This window comes from Rana temporaria, chromosome 6, assembly GCF_905171775.1.
Source record: "Rana temporaria chromosome 6, aRanTem1.1, whole genome shotgun sequence".
Taxonomy (NCBI): Eukaryota; Metazoa; Chordata; class Amphibia; order Anura; family Ranidae; genus Rana; species Rana temporaria.
This window is the reverse complement of record NC_053494.1, coordinates 34,758,300-34,780,220: the sequence shown is the minus strand read 5'-3', so window position 1 is coordinate 34,780,220 and position 21,921 is coordinate 34,758,300. Positions and strand designations below refer to the sequence as shown.

Below are 21,921 nucleotides of genomic sequence, written 5' to 3'. Positions count from 1 at the left end.
TCCCAGCACTGACAGAATGGTGTTCCTCTATTGCTGACAGAATGCCACTGGCTTCCAGACTCGCCTGATCTAAGCTCCAGCTTCCTGAACTGGACCACCAGGACTCCTTGTTCGCTACAGCTCACAGCTACCAGGTCCAGGCTCCCAGGACGTTCATCCATGCCCAGCTATCTGCAACCGCAAGTACTCTGCTATAGAAACCAATTGCTAAACGCTGATCTCCATACTTGTCGCTTGCTTCCAAGTTATGTTCACTACTATTGCTATCAATTGCTTATGGAGTTTCCCTGAAGCCTGTACCAGCTCTCATGTTAATAATCACTGCTACAGATACCAGCTCTCATGTTAATGTTCACTGCTACAGATACCAGCTCTCATGTTAATGTTCATTACTAACCCCTAGTGTGCAGTCCCAGTACTGCAGCTATACTTATCCTTATACCATTAACACCAAGATTTACTTTAATGTTGCTTATGCTGGAATAAGCACTATTTACTTTACTGAGGCTGTGATGATAGAACCCAAACTCTTAACTGATTTAAGAGTGAAACCTGGGTTCGAACCTGAGAAGTCTCCGCAGTTGCGATCCATAAACCTGAAACAAATGTGGCGTATCGTTACACATGGTTGACCAAAGTGCACATGCTCGGCGTCCATTTCCAGAGGTTGTCTTTTGGAAATGGATGTATGAGTGCTGCCAGCATTGCTGCAGAGGTTGAAGGGGTGGGGGGTCAACCTGTTAGGGCTCAGACCATACGCTGCACACTGCATAAAATTGGGCTGTTGTCCCAGAAGGAAGCCTCTTCTAAAGATGATGCACAAGAAAGCTTGCAAACAGTTTGTTGAAGACAAGCAAACTAAGGACACGAATTACTGGTACCATGTCCTGTGGTCTGATGAGACCAAGATAAACGTATTTGGTTCAGATGGTGTCAAGCATGTGTGGGGGCAACCAGGTGAGGAGTACAAAGACAAGTGTGTCTTGTCTACAGTCAAGCATGGTGGTGGGTGTTTCATGGTGTTGGGGCTGCATGAGTGCTGCCGATACTGGGGAGCTACAGTTCATTGAGGGAACCATGAATGCCAACATGTACTGTGATATACTGAAGCAGAGGATAATCCCCCTCCCTTCGGAGACTGGGCTGCAGGGCAGTATTCCAACGTAACAAGCCCAAACACACTTCCAAGACAACCATTGCCTTGCTAAAATAGCTGAGGGTAAAGGTGATGGACTGACCAAACATGTCTCCAAACCTAAACCCTGTTGAGCATCTGTTGGGCATCCTCACACGGAAGGTGGAGGAGCGCAAGGTCTCTAACATCCACCAGCTCCCTGATGTTGTCTTGGAGAAGTGGAAGAGGTCTCCAGTGGCAACCTGTGAAGCTCTGGTGAACTCCATGCCCAAGAGGGTTAAGGCAGTGCTGGAAAATCATGGTGGCCATACAAAATATTGACACTTTGGGCCCAATTTGGACATTTTCACTTCCTTTTTTAGACATTAATGGCTGTGTGTTGAGTTTTTTGAGGGGACAACAAATTTATACTGTTATATAAGCTGTACACTCACTGTAGCAAAGTGTAATTTCTTCAGTGTTATCACATGAAAAGATATAATAGTATATTTAAAAAAATGTGAGGGGGTGTACTCACTTTTGTGAGATACTTTAAGGTCCCACAGTTAACAGTGCATGTCAGAGCACAGTCCAAGCCATGAAGTCCAAGGAATTGTCTGTAGACCTCCGAGATGGGATTGTATCGAGGCACAGATCTGGGAAAGGGTACAGAAAAATGTCTGCAGCATTGAAGGTCCCAATGAGCACAGTGGCCTCCATTATCCGTGAATGGGAGAAGTTTGAAACCACCAGGACTCTTCCTTGAATGGGCTGCCCAGCCAAACAGAGATCGGGGAAGAAGGGCTTTAGTCAGGGAATTGACCAAGAACCCAATGGTCACTCTGATAGAGTTCCAACATTTCTCTGTGGAGAGAGGAGAACCTTCCAGAAGAATAACCATCTCTGCAGCACTCCACCAATCAGGACGGAAGCCACTCCTCAGTAAAGGGCACATGATGGCCCACCTGGAGTTTGCCAAAAGGCACCTGAAGGACTGTCTGAACGTGAGAAACAAAATTCTCTGGTCTGATGAAACAAAGATTGAACTCTTTGACCTGAATGGCAAGCGTCATGTCTGGAGGAAACCAGGCACCGCTCATCACCTGGCTAATAGTATCCCTACAGTGAAGCATGGTGGTGGCAGCATCATGCTGTGGGGATGTTTTTTAGTGGCAGGAACTTGGTGACTAGTCAGGATGGAGGGAAAGATGAATGCAGCAATTTTACAGAGACATCCTTGATGAAAACCTGCTCCAAAGCTCTTTTCTTCCAACAGGACACCAAGATAACAAAGGAGTGGCTATGGGACAACTCTGTGAATGTCCTTGAGTGGCCCAGCCAGAGCCCAGACTTGAACCCGATATGAACACCTCTGGAGGGATCTGAAAATTGCTGTGCACTGACACTCCCCATTCATCCTGATGGAGCTAGAGATCACCTGCAAAGAAAAATGGGAGAAACTGCCCAAAAATAGGTGTGCCAAGCTTGTAGCATCATACTCAAAAAGACTTGAGGCTGTAATTGGTGCCAATGGTGCTTCAACAAAGTATTGAGCAAAGGCTGTGAATACTTATGTACATGTTTTTATATTTATGTTTAATAAATTTGCAAATATTTCAAACAAAATTCTTTCATGCTGTCATAGAGTATTGTTTGTAAACATTTTAGGAAAATAATGATTTTAATTCATTTTGGAATAAGGCTGTAACATAACAAAACGTGGAAAAAGTGAAGCGCTGTGAATACTTTCTGGATGCACTGTATTTTTCAAGCTTATGGTGTAAGGCAGGAGTCTCCAAACTTTTCAAACAAGTTTATTGTCCTTCAGACTTGAAGAGGGCCGAATTGTGGCCAGCAGGGGCAGAAAATGCCACAGGCCCGGCATGACTGAGAATCAATATGGCCTTGGGGTTGGTGGTCTATGAGAGTAGCAGTAGTGTCCCCATTAGTAAGAGGGATAGTATCCCATCATTGGAACACATATAGTGCCCCATTGTTGGTGTCAGTGGGAGGAATAGTGCCCCAAGGGCCGGATAAAGGCTAGCAAAGGGCCACATCTGGCCCTCTGGCCGCAGATTGGAGACCCCTGGTATAAGGCATTCTATTAGGAGTGTTGGCATTCTACTTGGAGCTTTCTAGGCATTTTGACACCAGGCTTTGGAAGTCCAGGTTTGTAAGGCTGCCATCTGGTCTTGTAAGGCCCCTTGAAGTCACCTATTCCTCTCTTCTGCCCAGGGCCTGAAACAAAAATATGAGAGAGAGATTTTTGGTAAAGTACAACTCTGGTCTGTCAATAAAAAAAACTTAATTTTTTTTTTAATCCCTTTGCAAAGTCCCACAAATATCTGTTGATCCCGCCAGTGATGTTCACCTAATGCAGCTTTCTTTGATGGTGTGACAGTAATGCTGCCCTGCTCCTGAATTCAGTGTTGCCCCTGCCATGCAGGCTGGGCCGATTTGCACCATGGTGTGATGAAAAATGTTATGCCACGTACACATGATGAGAAAAATGCAATTTTTTAAATTGGTCATTTAAAAACGGTCGTGTGTAGGCTCCAGAGCATTTTTCTTGACGAGAAAAATGGGCATTAAAAGTTTAGAACCTGCTCTATTTTTTTTCTCGCCATTTTTCACGTCGTCGTTTTTCTCGTCATGAAAAACGGACGTGTGTACGCTTTAACAACGGGGGGGGGGGGGGGCGTGCATGCTCAGAAGCCTGTTGTGAAACGGGAAATTAGCATAATGAGCCCAAAGAGTGGCGCCATTGGAATGGAACTTCCCCTTTATAGTGCCGTCGTACGTGTTGTACGTCATCGCACTTTGCTCGAGCTTTTTTTATCGCGATCGTGTGTATGCAAGGCAGGCTTGAGAGGAATCACGTAGAGAAAAAAACTTTGTTTTTTTCCATGACATGAAAAATGGTCGTGTGTACGCGGATTTAGAGGGACTTGCTATCAGTACTGTTGCTGCTGATTTACAGGCCTGTAGCTTGTCAATCGGCACATTGCCACACTTAGTCCTGCTCACTGCTTTCTGGATTATATGCCCTGCCTGGGTTTGTGAGACACAAAGGAGAATTTGGCTCAGCCAGGGAAGGTAAAGGAAGTCTTTTTGTTTAGTTTGAGGTTTCTACATCACACAATAACTGGGTTTGGTACTGTCATACGGCTGCCTACAGTCGTACTTCAATGACGACTACAAGCCACTAGATGGGGCACGATGCTTGAGGGAACGTAGAGTATTTTAAGTGATATTTTAATAACTGTATAAACATTCAGTTTGTGTTAATGTTTGAAATCCTTGCTTCTATATGTAAAATTTTATTGTATATGGATGTATTTTTTTTTTTTTTTTTTTTATATATTTTTTTTTTCTGATGAGTACATATTTGGGCTCTACTTCCTGCGGCAAAATGGTTCTGCTTTTGTTCCTTGTCCTGTTTAGTCAACAGATTTTAAGTGTAAGTTCATCTTTTCAGAAAAAATTAAAAGGTGAACCAACACCCTACAGCCTCCTCACCCCTGCTGTACTTGGTTCCATGGGTGGTGAGCTGTCCGTGTCCATGCAGCCGGAGTAGCGGTCCAGGGATTTGAAATCCCTGCTTCTCTTCTTCCTTCTTTAGGTCTTCTGGGATGGATCGGCACAATTCCGATGTTGACAATCAATTTTTTCTGAAAACGTAAACCAATCCTTTAAGGCTTCATTTGCATGGACATTTTTACAGCCACTTTTCTGAGCTTTTTTTGCAGCTTAAAAATGGCTCTCCATGTTAGTCTATGGCCTCATGCCCACCATGACGTTTTTGAGCTGTAGATGGCTGAGCCGTTTTTAAGCTGCAAAAAAACAGGACCAGTGCGTTCCGAAGCTCCAGCCTTAGAGCTGTAAAAACGCCAGACGTTAAATGCTCAAACGCTCGAAAAACACGCAAAAACGCTAAAAACTATACCGTGGCTCCAGCTCAAAAAAAAAACATGGACAGGCGTTTTTCAGCTGTAAAAAAGGCTAAAAAAAGTGGCTGTAAAAACGTCCATAGAAATGAAGCCTAAAAACCATGCTTTCTGTATGTATTTTTTTTTTCATGATTGCAACGGACAAATCTGACACTAAGTGACACTTTTCAGGGACCAGTGACACCAAACCATGCACTGTCACTGTACTAATGACAGGAAAGGGGTCAACATAAGGGCGATCAAAGGGTTAAGTGTGTTCCTAGGGAGTGTTTTCTAACTGTGTGGAGAGTGCTTCAACTGTGAGAAGACAGATCCGTGTTCCTGCTTAGCAGAAACACAAGATCTCCATCTTCTCTGACAGAACAACGATCTGCCTTGCTTGCATAGGCAGCCGTTCTGCCTCTCTCGAAAAGTTCGCAGGGACCCACTTACTGTCTCCTGCTGTGTCCATTCACAGCGGGAGCTTGTTGCCAGCAGTGCGCATGCGCGCCCCAGACCCATTGCACGAAATGACGTGCCTGTATGTGATTTGGCGCAGTAGAGCCGCCACCCCCCGCAGTATATGTACTTGGGGCGGTCACCAAGTGGTTAAGCAGTCAGATCAGTATCTGCTTTTAGTGGCTAGTGTGTGTGTGTGTGTGTGTGTGTGTGTGTGTGTGTGTGTGTGTGTGTGTGTGTGTGTGTTTTTTTTTTGTTTTTTGTTTTTTTTAAGATTTTTATTAAAGTAGAACTGAAGGCAAAACGTATTACATTTTTTACTTTTGGACAGAGGGAAGGGATTAGAACACCTTTCAGGTTTTTTTTTTTATGCCATCTGTACCTCTGTTAGGGAGATTTTCTCCTCTCTCTTTGTCCTGTTTGCCATTATCAGCAAAAGTGAAAGAAAAACCCAAATGTTGGGATGTCTTGAACAGTAGTTGAGGGGAAATCTTCCAATGGAGAAACTAGTCCTGGTGGCAACCAGTGTTAATTTCATAGACAAAATATTTTCTTCATAATCTTCATCACCTGCATGTTTGCAGTGACAAAAACTAAATAAAAAAAAAATATTTGAATTGAGTCAATTGACAAAAACGGACGACAATCCATTCCAATTTGCGTCAATGAAAACTGAATGAAAATGTGAGGAAGTAACGTTTACCCACCTGAACTTCCACTCCAATTGCCCGCAATGGCACTGTCCTAATCGGTGCGACGCCGCATCTGCAGCGCTGCACCGATTTCAAAAAGTAGTTTCTGTACTACTTTTTGCAATTCCGGGCCATGATTTACATTGACATCTGTGCAGAAACCTGCACAGATGTCTCCGAAATCGCGGCTGAAATCGGGACTGACAAGCGGGATTGAAATTGTGCGCGTTCAGCTGAACTCGCATGGCTTCATTCCCGCAGCCCGGTGTGAACCTGGGCTAAATATAGTTTTATGTTGGTAAAGTATTAGGTGGTTGCGCTCTGTGTGTGTTTTTTCAGGAGTTATGGGGACATAAAACCAGGGCATGCAGTTTTTACTGAGGTATAATGGATCTGGTGAAATTGTTTGTTGTATAACCCCGTCCCCAGTTGAAAAATGAGTGGACATATAACAGTGCAAACTCTTGCCAACTCTCCTACATCATCAGTATTGGGGGTGCCCACCACCTTTTTCAAGGCCTTGGGCATTGTTGATCCTCTCTTCCACTTGCAGTAACGTTTTCCCATTTTTTTTTTGTGGTAAAATTAGGTGCGTCGACTTATACTCTAGAACCGTATATTCTCTAGTGCCGTATAAGCCGACCCAAATATAAGCCGCGAGGCACCTAATTTTACCACAAAAACCTGGGAAAACGTATTTACTTGAGTATAAGCCTAGGGTGTCCATCTGCATGCCTCACTTTGCCTCACTGTGTCCATTTCTAGACTGACGTTTAACATGGGAGTCTATGGAAGGGGTGCCCGGGTTTGCAAAATCGGTGCTCCCCAGCCGTAGGTCCACCAGACAACAAACTTTGCACACTTATAGAGGAGAAATGGGGCTACATGTGTGCCATGATCCGGGTCCAGGGGACCTACGAGATTGGGCACAAAAAGGTGACTAGTATAAGCCGAGGGGGGCATTTTCAGCACAAAATACGTGCAGAAAAACTCGGCTTATACTAGAGTGTATATATGGTATATATGGTCATTTACAACATTTTATATTCAAAACAAAACACATTTTTTCAACATTTTTGGTATTTTTTTCCTTTTTGTTTAGCAAAATATAAACTTTGTGTTGATTAAATACCACCAAAAGAAAGCTCTATCTGTTTTAAAAAATAATAAAAATTCCATATGGGTACAGCATACCTCCGAACATTTAAAAAAATCCAATGCGGGACATCTTGTTGAGCGGGGGGGGGGGTTCCGCGGATCGCAGTTGTTGGGGGGGGGGGGGGGGTGTTTGCCAAGATTGTAGTGGGGGGGGGCAGGTTGCTGTTGTCTCCTACCTCTGTCCCGACTCCGTCATCCAGTCACCCACCTCCGTCATCCAGAGCAGAGAGACAGGCAGAGGGAAACCGTTGCACTGTGATTGGGCGTATAGCAGTCGTGTGGAGGCGGGAATACTAGATGCTCACAGACAGGCCAGCCCCACGCCGCACATGACCCCCATACGTCCAATCACGGCACCGGACATCAAACTGAACTTGGAGGCACGGAATGTCGCCCCCCTAAATGTCGCGGACCGGGCCCTGTTTTCCGGGACTCGAGTCTAGTCTGCGGGACCCCGGGACACAATTAGAATTGCGGGAGGATCCCGCGGAATCCGGGACGGTTGGGAGGTATGGTACAGTGTTGTCTGATCACGCATCTAACATTCAAAGTGCGACAGTGCTGAAAATTGGCCTGGAGAGGAAGGGGGTGAAAGTGCCCAGTAGTCAAGTGGTTAAGTTGCTTACTCTATATGCCTGCTACTCTGGGTTATAGCTGCTCCAGTGGGGTTCTCACTGCCTTGGTTATATGATCAAACAAGAATGAAAGGCTGTGTAACTCCCTACTCTATTTCCCTACCTTTTCTAACATCCCTACCCTATTGTGAACTGTTGGCAATACTGATGAGACTTGCACATGACAACAGTTATGAAGGTGGTACGTAGCTGAATTGATAAAAAAAAAGGAGAAAGATTCAGCTAACAAAATTGCGGTGACCTCTTATCTTATTGGTATGTCACTCCAGTGTCTTATCTTTGCCTCTGCTTTCTTTTTCTCTCACTCCAGATAGTGATAACCGAAATGTATTTTGATGGCTTCCATCGCTCCTTCTCTGACACAGATGATTTGGATACGATCCATGAAAGCGACTGCATATTTGCCTTTGAAACTCCAGAAATATTCCCATCTGAAGGAATTCTAGGCCAGAGAGGTAACACTTTAACACCGATAGTTCTAGAGAACTAGAGTAGCCTAGGGACCAAGAAGGAAACGCCAGTGAGCCTGATTTATATTATTTATGCCATTGATGTCATAGCCATAGTACATTTTCATTGAGAGTTTAGGGGGTTCCTCACAGTAAACAAACACTATTCATACAGCAACAAAACATCTGCTGCAGTTCCTGACTAATAGTTACCCCATAATGGGCTCCCCAAAACAAAAAGGCAGCTCTGGTACCTTTTTTTCCTTTTTTATTATGTGTCAGCCTTTTCACACAGCAGAGAGCGCAAGCGAGTGAGGCCTGCATTAGTCGGCTCACATAAAAAGACCCGTGCACAGCGGAGACTAATAATGAGGTCTGGCTAATGGGTAAGATGCGGATCTAGGACTGGAGGCTTTATCCCACCTAATGCTTTAGAAAGCCCAAACCAGAATGTATTAAGATCTGAGAAAACAAAATGTTTGTTCTGTCCTTAACAAACACAACCCTGCCTAACCATGTGCAAGTCAGAACCCTAGGCGACCACATAAAAAGGCAAAAATAAGAAAACCATTCCCTGGTCTATCCAAAACCAATGAAAAAAAAAAAATGAACAATGGTTTTATGTTTGATAAACTTTTAAAAGGGTCAGTACGACTTTTTATACAGATAGGAAGATCTTTACTATCTCTATAATTGGTCTTACAATTTGGATGTGGTATCCAAAAAAACAAAAACGGCTCACTCCAAGATTTCCTATTACAAATATACAGTAACTATACAGAATACAGATAACCACTAAAGGGAGTATTTATAAATCGTGCAACAAGTACAAAAATCCGCACATGAAACAGCAAGTGGGTCAAATATGAAAATTTTGGTACATTTAGAACATATGGTAATGATTAGAGATGGGCTCGGGCGAAATCCCATCTGCCCGATCCCGCCAGGAAGCAGACACTGCACACGGCTAATCGCAGGCAGTGAGACCTTTCCAGACCCGCAGCTGCACAGATCGGGAAATATCTCACTGCCTGTGATTAGATGTGTACAGCGTCAGCTTCCTGGCGGGATGGGGCAGGTGGGATTTCGAACACGCTCGAGCCCGTCTCTAGTAAAGATGTAGAAAATACGGCCTCTCACCCACACTACAAGAGTCTATACCAGGGATATGCAATTAGCGGACCTCCGGCTGCTGCAAAACTACAAGTCCCATCATGCCTCTGCCTCTGGGTGTCATGCTTGTGGCTGGCTGTCAGAGTCTTGCTATTCCTCATGAGACTTGTAGTTCTGCAGCAGCTGGAGGTCCGCTAATTGCATATCCCTGGTCTATACTAACCCTGGCCTGCCGATTCAGGGAGGCTGCAGTTGGAATGAGAGGAGCTGAGCTGGGCATTATAGAGATTGGCAGACATGGTATAAAGAAAAATATATCTCTGCCTCTGCAAAAACCTAATACATTTAACATTGTCACACTGTGTACTGTTTGCAAAGGTTGGGAAAGGGAGACATTTGCTAAGTAAAATGCAACTGATCGGAGCCTGAGGACACAAGACCTAATTGCAGAATCATGAATATTAAAGGCTGGGTTCACACCATTGCTAATTGGATGTGGGATCTCCACATCCAATTTGCAATGGCAGGAGATTTTGACTGGCTCTCAATGGAGTCGTTCACATATCTTCGCAGCAGGTCAGTTTCTTCTGGTCCACGTCTTTTGGTCTATCTCAGGTGCGAATGCAGCCCAAAATGTGCGCTGAATTCGAACCTGCAACGTGGAACCAGGACGCACTGGACTCCTGCTGTGTGACAGATCCGTCTTAGGTGTGAACCCAGCCTGAATGTAAAAGTGTAATGCCGCGTACACGCGATCAGTCCATCCGATGAGAACGGACCGATTTCATCAGTTAACCGATGAAGCTGACTGATGGTCAGTCGCGCCTACACACCATCGGTTAAAAAAACAATCGTGTCAGAACGCGGTGACGTAAAACACAACGAGGTGCTGAAAAAAAACGAAGTTCAATGCTTCCAATCATGCGTCGACTTGATTCTGAGCATGCATGGGTTTTTAACCTATGGTTGTGCCTACTAACGATCGGTTAGGAATCCATCGGTTAAATTTAAAGCAAGTTTGCTTTTTTTTAACCGATGGTTAAATAACCGATGGCCCCCACACACGATCGGTTTTGACCGATGAAAACGGTCCATCAGACCATTCTCATCGGTTTAACCTATCGTGTGTACGCGGCATAAGATGCCATAAGCCTAAGCAGGAAAAACTTGACCTCCCTTTTCCTCAACCAATAAAGGTAAAAGTGGCTCATAGAGGAGATTATATTAACATAGTTAATACCAGAATTACCAGATATATGTATTTTCTTTGTGTGAAATGTGTAAAAAAAATTTTTTTCTTTTAAAGGCCAACTCCCTTTTTTCTCAGAATGTTTCATGTTGCGTCCGTATTCAGAGTGTAATTCAAAGCATGGTCAGAGACTGCAGCACCCCACTCCAATCTGTACTCTCCTTACAGAAGTCAGAGAGAGCTTCTATAAAATGTAAAATTTGCAGGGCTCAGCCGGCACAACCATGTCCATGCATTCATTCATTCATTCATGCATTCATTCATAGGAGTTGGTGAATGAAAAAAAAATCTACATTGCAGCAGAGGGACTTGTAGTCCCCATTGAAGCACAAGTGCAGTGATTTGATGGCTGTTCACTTGTAGTCCACTGAAGCTGGCCGTATATTTTACAATTTTCTTTAGATTTACCTTTAACTATGTAGTGCAAGGGCCTGCCTGATTGGCTACAAACTGAAATTGTTTAGGTTTGACCTCCTATTATATGGTTTTGATAAATCTGAAGCCATCCCCATACTGTGGTTTGAATCAGTGGCTGCATGAAGAAGCCAGAGCATTGCACCATTAATCCACTGATCACAATTGCAATGCTTACCGGGCTCCTAGGCAAAAAAAGTAATAAATAAATGCACAATTTTTTATTAATTTAATATGGGTGCTATTTTTTATTATTATTATTATTATTATTATTATTATTATTATATGTAGTAGAGTGTACAGAAGGTATACTTGACTTTTAAAGTGTAGTTGCACCTTTGGGGAAATTGCTTGCATAGTCCACCACTGCTGACCCCGCACCAGTCTTGGGTCTCGTTCACACCAGCTGTATTGAGCTGCATTGACCTGTACAGATCAATGCAGGCTGAATGCTAGAGCACATAGAAAACACATGTTCCATTTTAATGCAGCACAACTTACCGCACTGCATGTCATCGCACCAGAGCAGTACGCTGTGGTGCATAGACTTGAATGAAGTGTCAAAAAAAACGGTGCAGTGTTTTTGTAACAATGTAACACACTGCCACCTACTCAACAAATCACAATTCTATAGCATTTTAGCATGTGGGCTAGTAGGAATGAGTACTTCTCTTCCCCAGTCCCTGCTGGCATTAATAACCTAATAGTTTACTGTTCTTGACACTACAAACGACAACTGACCCAACCTATAACTGGCCTTATAACGGCAAGTAGCACAAGGAAGGACGACGTGTGAAATAAAAACAAAGAAAAATTCCCAGCTCAACTTGCCAGCCAGATTGCAACAAACCGAATTTTACTGTCTTAACAGTTCACGTTAAAAACAGGGATTTAGTTTGCACACATTTGCAATACATGTATAGGCTACAGAGGCCGTGACAAAGCACCCCAATAGTATCTGCAGTCCTAACTCTATATACATTTTAAGAGCCTCCATAGTAGGAGCACATATATAATAATGTATAGATTGAGGGCAAATGTGGAGGGAGCCCACTCCTCTTTAAAGTCACAGGGGCGCACTGAACGCCCAGCAAATGGCAGCAAAGGTGTCCAGTGTGCCAAATACCCAACAGTACAAAGAAAAGGCAACTGCCCCAACCTATAAGTGGCCTTAACAGCAAGGAGCACATGGGAGAGTGACGCGTTTCAAACTGTGCTTCACACCTCATCGTATTCCTCTGAACTGCTTTAATGAGCCATATGAACATGGACTGTACACACGATCGTTTTTTCAGATGAAAAAAGTCAGATGGACTTTTTTCATCGGAAAAAACGATAGTGTGTGGGCCCCATTAGTCTTTTTTTCCATCGGTGTAAAAAAAAAAAAAGAACATGTTTTAAATTTTTCCGATGGAGGAAAAAAAAAAACAATAGGAAATTCTGATTGTCTGTGTGGAACTCCATCGGATATAAATCCACGCTTTCTCAGAATCAAGTCGACGCATGCTCGGAAGCATTGAAATTTATTTTTTTCGGCTCTTCGTGTTTTGCGTCACCGCGTTTTGGACGGTCGGAATTTAGTCTGATGGTGTGTAGGCAAGACTGATGAAAGTCAGCTTCATCGGAATTCCGACGGAAAATTCCATTGGAAATCAGATCGTGTGTATGCGGCATTAGTGTGGTTAAAACATCACTGCTTATTGGTCCTAATTTTTTTTTCTAAACTTTACAGGGATCTGTGTGAACAATAACCAGAATTATGTGAGGAATGGGATTGACCATAACCGCTCTCCCCATTATTCTTCTGGCTCGGCGAGGCTTCCAGTGAACAGGTTTGGCATTACTGACCGAATAGTTATCCTGGTCTGTAACAGAGCGTATAGTGGACAACATGGCAAGAGGTAAGCATCTATCTGGGCAGGTTATCTTCTTATTAAATATACTTCCATTTGTTACTGTAGAAGGAACAATAGAAACATACGCAAAATAATAAAATAACTTTATGCAAACACACAAACCTCTAGATTATCAATTCTAAACTAGCTTTAGTTTAAGATGACGACCCATCTGTGTCGTGTGTTTGCTGGACAGACTGTCATCTGTGTGCTGGAATATATTGATCTCCACTCCAACATCATTACTCTTTGTATAGTTCTGAAAACCTGAGAACGTTTTACATCTTAATCCAATAAAGTTATTAAAAGCTTTTAAAAATTTGTTTTATAATTTAGTTTGTAGGCCATTAAGGTCTGTTTTTTACATTTTAGAGGTATGTGTTTTTTTTTATTTAACCAGGAGTTGTCCTTTTTTTTACTTTTTGAAAACTCGAAGAGTCTGACGATTTCTCTTTCGAAAAATGTGCCTTTCCTGGCTGACGTGCTTCCTTCTAGCCTAAAGTAGAACTATAGGCAACTTTTTTTTTTTTTTTTTGGGATAGAGTAAGGGAGGGTTCTTCTTCTTCTTTTTTTTTTTTTCTTTTTAAAGTGTATTTTGTGCGTGTACTCGAGAGAGGAGCCAGACTGCAGGAGTTGGGAGTAGGCAGGCCTCCCCCAGAGGCAATCTGCCACCTTTCTCCATGCCCCGGGTGGCAATGGTGGGTGTGTGACGGGGTCCTACCACACAGCCCATCCTACCTGCTCCGCTTTGAAGCCCAACGGGGCAGAGGGACTCCCTATAAGGGAGTGAGAGGATCTAGCCCGCTCAACCAGCCCCATTAGTCCTTCGCCTCTCTTTTTAGAGACCGTGTGGTCAAAGTGCGTGCATGTTAACCCAATTTCGAGTGTGTGTAAGTACCTCGCATAGCACACCCACCGGGAGCCGGGCTGAGACCACCAAACTCAATTCACATGTAGCTGAGACCGGGATCCGAACCCCTAGCTGCAGAGGTGAATGGCTTATCAGCGCAGTGCCAATCGCGTTGAGCCACCTTGCCCCTAGGGTTATTCTTCTGTCTGTAACTCCACACAGTAATGCGAGGCTTTCTCCCTGGTGTGGAGTGTCGTGCCCCTCCCTTGGACTACAGGAGAGTCGGGACGCTTTCTACGTTGCAGATAAAGGAGCTGTGTGTTAGTGGGCGTCCTGACTCTCCTGTAGTCCAAGGTAGGGGGCGAGCACAATACTCCACACCAGGCAGAGAGCCTTGAATTACTGTGTGGAAAGAACAGGAAGTGAGGATTTCCCAGAAGAAATAAGGACATTTATAAGCAAAATGGAAGGATGAGGTAAGTGAAGGAGGACTGCACTAAGGTAAAGGAAGCTATTTAGGGGAAAAAATTGTACCTTTACAACCCCTTTATGCATTGTCAGAGTTCAGTCAGTCCTGGACTGCTATGACTTTAGGCACATCTCTTGGAGGTGGTGCAGGGGAAGTCGGCTTCAAGTGTAAATGGCAATTTCAGTTCGGTCTCTGATATGTAATTTGTTTTGGATCTCTTTCTAACATACTGTAAATTCCAGCTTGTGTGGCAGGTAGATCTTGCAGCTGCAGTCACCAATGATAAACATAAATGGATTGTCTGTTTCCACCCATCACTGAAATAGCAGTTTTCCCGATCTATTTAAAATGATGTACCCGATTTGATTACGGTATATTATATTGCTACCAATGTTTTTTAGGTTTGGGCAACCATTTGTTTTGCATCTGGAGAGGAATGTCACATGGGATGTTCTGCAGAAAGAGATCTTGGAGAAAATGCAGTACTCCTTACGTCCTTCAGTGTGTGTTCAGGTCAGTGCAACTCCTTGTTGTCTCCTCTTCCTTTTTTTTTTTTTTTTTTTTCATGGACTGATTTTATCCACTTCAGCCCTGGAAGGGTTTGCCCCCTTCCTGACCAGGCCATTCATCAGGAAGGGGGCAACTTCGACGCTGTACCCAAACAAAATTGAAGTCATTTTTTCCACCACAAATACAGCTTTCTTTAGTTGGTATTTGATCACCTCTGCGGTTTTTATTTTTTGCGCTATAAACAAGAGTGACAATTTTGTACTTTTTTATTTTTTTTTGCCATAATGAATATTTCCATCATCATTTTAGGCCGATATATATATTCTTCTACATATTTTTGGTAAAAAATGGCACTAAGCGTATATTGATTTGCGCAAAAGTTATAGCGTCTAGAAATAGAGGATAGGTTTATGTACATTTTTATTTATTTTTTTATCGGCGGACAGATCGGACACTTTTGACACCATTTTGGGACCAGTGATATTTATACAGTGATGAGAGCTAAAAGTAGCCACTTATTACTGTATAAATGTCGCTGGCAGGCAAGGGGTTGACACTAGGGGGCCATCAGTGGGTTAACTGTGTTCCCTAGGTGTGTTCTAACTGTAGGGAGGATGGGACTGACTAGGGAAGGAGACCGTTTGGTGTTCCTACTTAGTATAAACACACAATCTGTCTCCTCTCCCCTGATAGAACCAGGCTTTGTGTGTTTACACACGCATCCCCGTTCTCGTTCTGTCACGAGCGATTGCCCGGCGCACGTCGAGCGCACGCCTGCTATGACGTCTTAAAGAAACGACATATAGCTACGACAGTATAACTACATCGACTGGCGGTTACTTGGTGATTTTTAAAGCCAAAATGTTTGCCTAAATGCATTCCCTGCAATAAGGTAAAAAATGTTTTACAGCTTTCTGTGCTGTCCGGTTTCCCTAAATCCTTACCATAGTTCTCAATTGATCGAGCTCTGTGCACGGCTGCATCTCTTCTCTGCCCTCTCCCTCTACGCACAGGGGCTGGGGCTATTGGCTCCTGCTGCTGTCAATCAAATGCAGTGAGGAGAGGGTGGGGGCAGGGCCAAGCAGCACTATGTGTGTCTATGAGTGCACACAGCTCGGCTCAGGATTGTATCACACACCTGCTCCCATAGCAAGTGGTTTGCTACAGGGATACAGGAGGAGCGGAGAGCACTGATGGGGGGACCCAAGAAGAGGAAGCTCAGGGCCACTCTGTCATACAATGGCACAGAGCCGGTGAGTATAACCGGTTTATTATCAAAAGAAAAATTCCTTTAAAAGCACCTGAAACGCTTAAATGCCTGAAGTCAGGCCCGCTGATATGGCAGTACAGCCAGCCCTCCTGCAGGGGGCCCGAGCCCTGTCAATTCAGAAGAGGGGGCCCAAGCACCTGCAGGAGAGGAGACCCCGATTGCACTGCCTTGTGACTCCTGTGGAACCCCCTGACTCGCTGCTGGCTTTCTCCCTCGGCTTTCTTCTCTCTTTCTCTGTGTGTCATTGACGGCTGCAGAGACTCTCTGCCTTTGCCATGCAATCTTTACACTGCCGGGTTCTGAAACTTCCCCTCCCCTCCCCCTGTGATCGGGAGTGTTATCTATTGCAAGGAAGTAAGATTTAGGTAAGAAGTTCTCTGCCTGCTCCTCCCTTATTCCTGAGCTCTGCTCTGCCAATCTCCACACCTTGCTCTGTGTGCATTTGTAACCTGCAGGGCCTGAATGAAGTAGAACTTCTGCTGGAAGGGGGCGAGTGTGGGATTGAGGCTGCAGAATGTTCAGGATTCAGAGGAGGGGCAAATGTGCCAGCTGAAGGTAACCGCTAGCTACCACTGCAATGTTGGAGCTAGAGGCAAGCAGAGGGGGGACCTAGTGAAAATAGCGCATATGGCAAGCACTAAAACTGCGCCCCTGTTGGAACATTCAAAACCCATTTTTCAGATAACCTTAACAAAAAAAACAGCTAACAAAACTAGTGATATTTATCATCCCTTGAGATACCTTGGGTAGTGACATATCCTCTTAATGGAGAAATCTGGGGTTTATTAGACCCCTGATCCCTCCTCTGCCCTCCAAGGCCAGGTAAATGCAGAATACTGGAAGTGATGAAATCTTCATCACTTAAGGCCTCAGTTTTCACAGAGGAGAGGGAGAAACTGATGTTCCTCCTTCTTCTTCTTTGTGCGGGCCAATCCGACCAGATGGAATGGGAGAGCCTGGGAGAACAGGGGAGGGCTGTGGCTGAACGCAGCAGGGATAGCGCTGCCATTGTCCATTAGCAAAGGTGCTGAAAAGGAGATCCTGCCTATGCTCGGGAGGAGGGAAGAAGAGACCCTCAGACCCTGGTAAGTGCCTTGCTGCCCAGCCACTCAACAGCGCCCCCTTCATATGGCGCCCATGGCACTTGCCATGGCTGCCATACCCTAGATACGCCACTGGAGGCAAGTGAATACACCTCTCTCTCTCCACCCGACAGACATTCCTGCACCAGCTATTTCTATATGGCACCCCTGAGGCCACATTCCCAATTAGCGTAGCGGGAATGCATGTTTCTGTGCGTATTATTATTATTATTATTATTATTATTATTATTATTATTAATAATTTTATATATATATATATATATATATATATTATGTAATATTTTATTTTTTTTTTTAAAAGCTTGTCTTTCACACATAAGGCAGCCCAGTCACTTCAATGGACTGCCCTACGTTTGACAATCACACCATAGAAGCTCTAGAACATTTCAGGCATGCAGCTTTGTAAGTTTGCCACATGACAAAATGCAAGTGTGCTAACTGTTTTTGGGATGCCATTAACAATTAATGGCACCACAAGCACTATGCAAGTTTGCAGGACATTTCTAAAATGTACTGTAAAGCATGCATTTCCTGTGCACTTTGTTACATGTTTAGGAAATGCAGCCTAAGCACTCTTTTTTTACATGGGCGGCTGAGAAATGGATTTAGCAATTATCCTGAGCACCTCAACAACTCCTAACAATGCAGTCAAGACAGGGCTGTATACAAGCTGTGGCTGCAATGTTTTACTACACAAGTAGTGATGAGCTCCGGCGTGTTCGCACAGTGCACGTGCAGAGCCCGTCAGGAAGTCTGCACGGCTCTGCGCTAATCACAGGCAGGGAGACATATTCCCGATGCTCGGCTGCAGAGATCGGGATACGTCTCCCTGCCTGTGGTTAACGCAGCGCCGTGCAGACTTCCTGACGGGCTCTGCACGTGGAGTGTGCGAACACGCCGAAGCTCATCACTATACACAACTGCGGCATTTTTAATGCAGGCTGCAGAGTTTGACAGGCAACACCACCTATCAAACTCCCTGTTGCATTCAATGGTACCGCTCTGCAACTGCAAGCCAAACACTTGGTTTACTGTTGCAGTGCGATCTCACAAAGTAAAATTGCCATTCAGTAATTCAAAAAAAGTATAACAAAAGGATACAATTTCTGCCATGGCTGCAAAACGGCATTGTGACCATCGCATTTTAGAAAAAATGTAATTTGATATTTTTGGGGATGCGCCCAGTCACGTAGGCTGTACGGACCCCGTGATTTCTAACAGTAGCCCAGGCTGGAGTTGCACATTTAAAGTGGAGCTTGCAGCAAAATTCAGGGTCCGTACAACATTTTTTTTTTACTCTTGTGCTCTTTATTTCTTTTTCATTGTGACCTTCAGTAACTATTGTGTGTTATTTTAGGTGTGTCCATTTAGCCTTCGCGTGGTTACCGCTGTTGGGATAACATACCTCTTACCTCAGGAAGAAAAACCTCTGTGTCACCCCACTGTTGAAAGGTAAGTTCTGGCAGCATTTGTTTTTGTGTGAGATGATAAAACTTAGTTTTAATATAATATTTTTTATATTGGACACTGCACATGTTGTTTTACTATATTTACACATCTGTTCAATAGAATTCTAATATTGAGATGGATATATATATCTATCGCTATATCTATAGAGATTGATATATCAATCAAATATTAATATTTTTATCATTTGCATCTGTATACATGACAACATCCTATCAATTGCCTGCTCAGTGCCCTACTCTTGGGGCCATTCAGGGGTGATGTAAAACAAGAGAGGCCATTACCATGCTAAATACTGAATTATTATGTTTTGCCTCAGATCTCAATTTTCCCAGTCTGATAAACTGTGTAGATTTTCGCCTCCTCTCTACACAATTGAAGTACGCAAAGTTGCTGTATGGAAAATTGAGTGTTTAATTCCTTCAATAAATCCTAAAAGCATGTTTCCACTTCATGGAAATAGAACTAACAAGCCTGCCTAATTGTACCGTACTGGACACAGGTTTCCTTTTCTCCACTTGGTTACAGCCACTGCAGCTTCCTGATTGATGGCACCTCAAACGATACCCAGAGCCCGCCGCGTGGAAGACGAGGAGCTGGGTAGTAAGTTGCCTCCTGCACTGGAATCTGTGTTTTGAGGCCTAGAACAAAGGGTACAGTTTGTTGCAGTGGGACCCAGTCCTTGGAGATACCCTCTGTTAAGGATTTGCAGGGGGGGGGCGGAGCGGTTATCCATTTTTTCTGAGGTGGGCGAAGCAGGAAGTCCCCACTTGGTGTATTCTCCCCTGTGGAAGGAACTGATGCCCTACAGTGGAAAGTTATGGACTCTGGCCTCTTCCTCTGTAAGGTTCTCCCCTCATTTTCTTAACCTCCTCTTGCCCAGTCCCTTCCTCCTTTTAGACAAAAGCAAAAAAAAGTCCAACCTGTAGGGTTAAAAGTAGCCGATAACCAGTGCAGCCGCCAACCATTGGAAGAATGGAAAGGGAGACACTAACAAAAAAGCAGCGCTCAATGGAAAAAGGCATAAAACTTTATAGTCTGATAAATTGACATAGGTATTGCATAAAAATAAGCACACAATGATTATAATAATTGTAAAAAAAAATGGTATAAAACACAGTAATGTGGTAGAATTCATAATACAATAAGATGCCACTGAGGAGTCTATGATGGAGAGGTTAACATCAATCCCGAGTCACTCGAATTGTCCTGCTGCACTTCCAACACAGTAATCGCCGAAAACCAGATGGAGGAAACAAGTGTTGTGTAATGGCTCAAAAGTACCTGTTAGAATGGACAGCCTTCATACTTCAGCAAGATGTAGGGGGAGCGTAGCATGAGGGTTCCAAAGATGGTGAACAACACACAGGAACTAGCAGGCAAAACCTACATCAAGAGCCGATGGACAGAGCCGCACTACAGCAGGGGGATCCGTGACACACGTGCAGCGTCGCTAGAGGACCGGCCAATAGGAAGCAGGACGCACTCTGATGACATCAACCAGGAGCAATAGAATAAAGTAATAGGGAGGAGAGGCCAGAGTGTAGGACCGATGTTAACTCCTCCATCACCACTATCAAATACAAATAAGACCATAATACATCATTAATAATGTTCACACAAAGAAGGAAACTGAACAATTACAAATGACAACACAAAACATACGTACACATGCACATATATAACTATAACTACCCCCATGGCAAAAAAGAGGGATATAACTAGATTAGTTCACCATCTTTGGAACCCTGATGCTACGCTCCCCCTACATCTTGCTGAAGTATGAAGGCTGTGCATTCTAACAGGTACTTTTGAGCCATTACACAACACTTGTTTCTTCCATCTGGTTTTCGGCGATTACTGTGTTGAAAGTGCAGCAGGACAATTGGGGTGACTCAGGATTGAGGTGGCAGTGGCATCTTATTGGATTATCAATTCTATCACATTATTGTGTTTTATACCAATTTTTTTCAATTATTATAATCATTGTGTGCTTATATTAGACTATAAAGTTCTATGCCTTTTCTTTATCGTTACATCACGGGACACAGAGCGGCATTCATTACTATATGGGTTATATGGAGTACCTTCAGGTGATGGACACTGGCAATCTCAAACAGGAAATGCCCCTCCCTATATAACCCCCTCCCATAGGAGGAGTACCTCAGTTTTTACGCCAGTGTCTTAGGTGTTGGTCATGGTTTAGCTTGCCTCCGCATCCTTGGGATTAGGTGAGCTAACCGGTTCTGTCCAAAGGCCTCAGCGCTAAAGTGGTCAGTAACCGGACCCCAAACCCTTGGGGTATAGCCCATAATGCTTTTCTTTTTAGAGAGCTGGACCCTGGGCCCAGAACTTAGAAACCTTTGGGGGCCTAATGTTTCTGTTGCCAGGGTGCTATATGGGCCCAGGACAGTGGATCCTTCATAGGAACCCAGGGCCTGAAGGTCTAGACATCCCCACGGAGATGGGGGAAGATTGGGCCTCTTGCTTGGCAAAGTCCTGCGGCATGGAGCAGGTAAGTGAGGGGAAAACTTGCGGAACTTGGTTCTTAGCAGGTTTTTTCTGGGGGGTCACAGGGGACATGCCTAAAGTTATGCGCTGCATCTGGCAAACTAGTCACATATCTTAATGATAGGATGGCTCTATGTGTATTATTCCCCATAAGAAGTGACCTCCCTTGTAGTGTTGGAAAAGCATTGAGTGGGGCCTGTGTGATATAATGTGTATGTGTGTGTCAGAGAGCTGTGCTTACCTGCAAGCCTCCAGGCGATGCTCCATCAGTCTTCCTCCTCAGAGCCTGCAAAGCAGGCAAAACGCTGACCTCCTCGTGGTTCCAGGATGGAGCAGAGAGGCTCCCTTCCCCCCAACCCCCCCCCCTGTCGGGGGGGCGCGCGCGCGCGCGTTCCCGTGTTATAGGCGCAATTCGCGCCGTTTAGCTGAGGGGGGAAGGGCGGGTCAGTGGCTTAAGGAAGGGCCGGCCCTTCCTTTTTCGTTCCAACAGCTCATTCTAACATTGGAACTGAGGAGGAAAAGACCAGAGCGGCAGCACGGGGCGCCGAGGACACACAGTGGCCAGAAAGGATATTGCAGTCTTCAGAAGACTGTTTTCAAGCCTAGAAATAGGCTGTTTCTTTTCCATCTCATA

General features: G+C 44.3%; 1 protein-coding gene across 2 annotated transcripts in view; it reads left to right on the top strand.

The window, feature by feature from the left end:
• USP31 (ubiquitin specific peptidase 31) overlaps positions 1 to 21,921 on the top strand; it is a 116,719-nt gene that overhangs the window by 42,971 nt on the left and 51,827 nt on the right. For both annotated transcript variants that reach the window (XM_040356661.1, XM_040356662.1), the window contains exons 6-9: positions 8,298 to 8,442; positions 12,945 to 13,113; positions 14,828 to 14,939; positions 18,667 to 18,761. In XM_040356661.1, the coding sequence (XP_040212595.1) occupies positions 8,298 to 8,442; positions 12,945 to 13,113; positions 14,828 to 14,939; positions 18,667 to 18,761 (521 nt within the window). The remainder of the gene's footprint in view (positions 1 to 8,297; positions 8,443 to 12,944; positions 13,114 to 14,827; positions 14,940 to 18,666; positions 18,762 to 21,921) is intronic.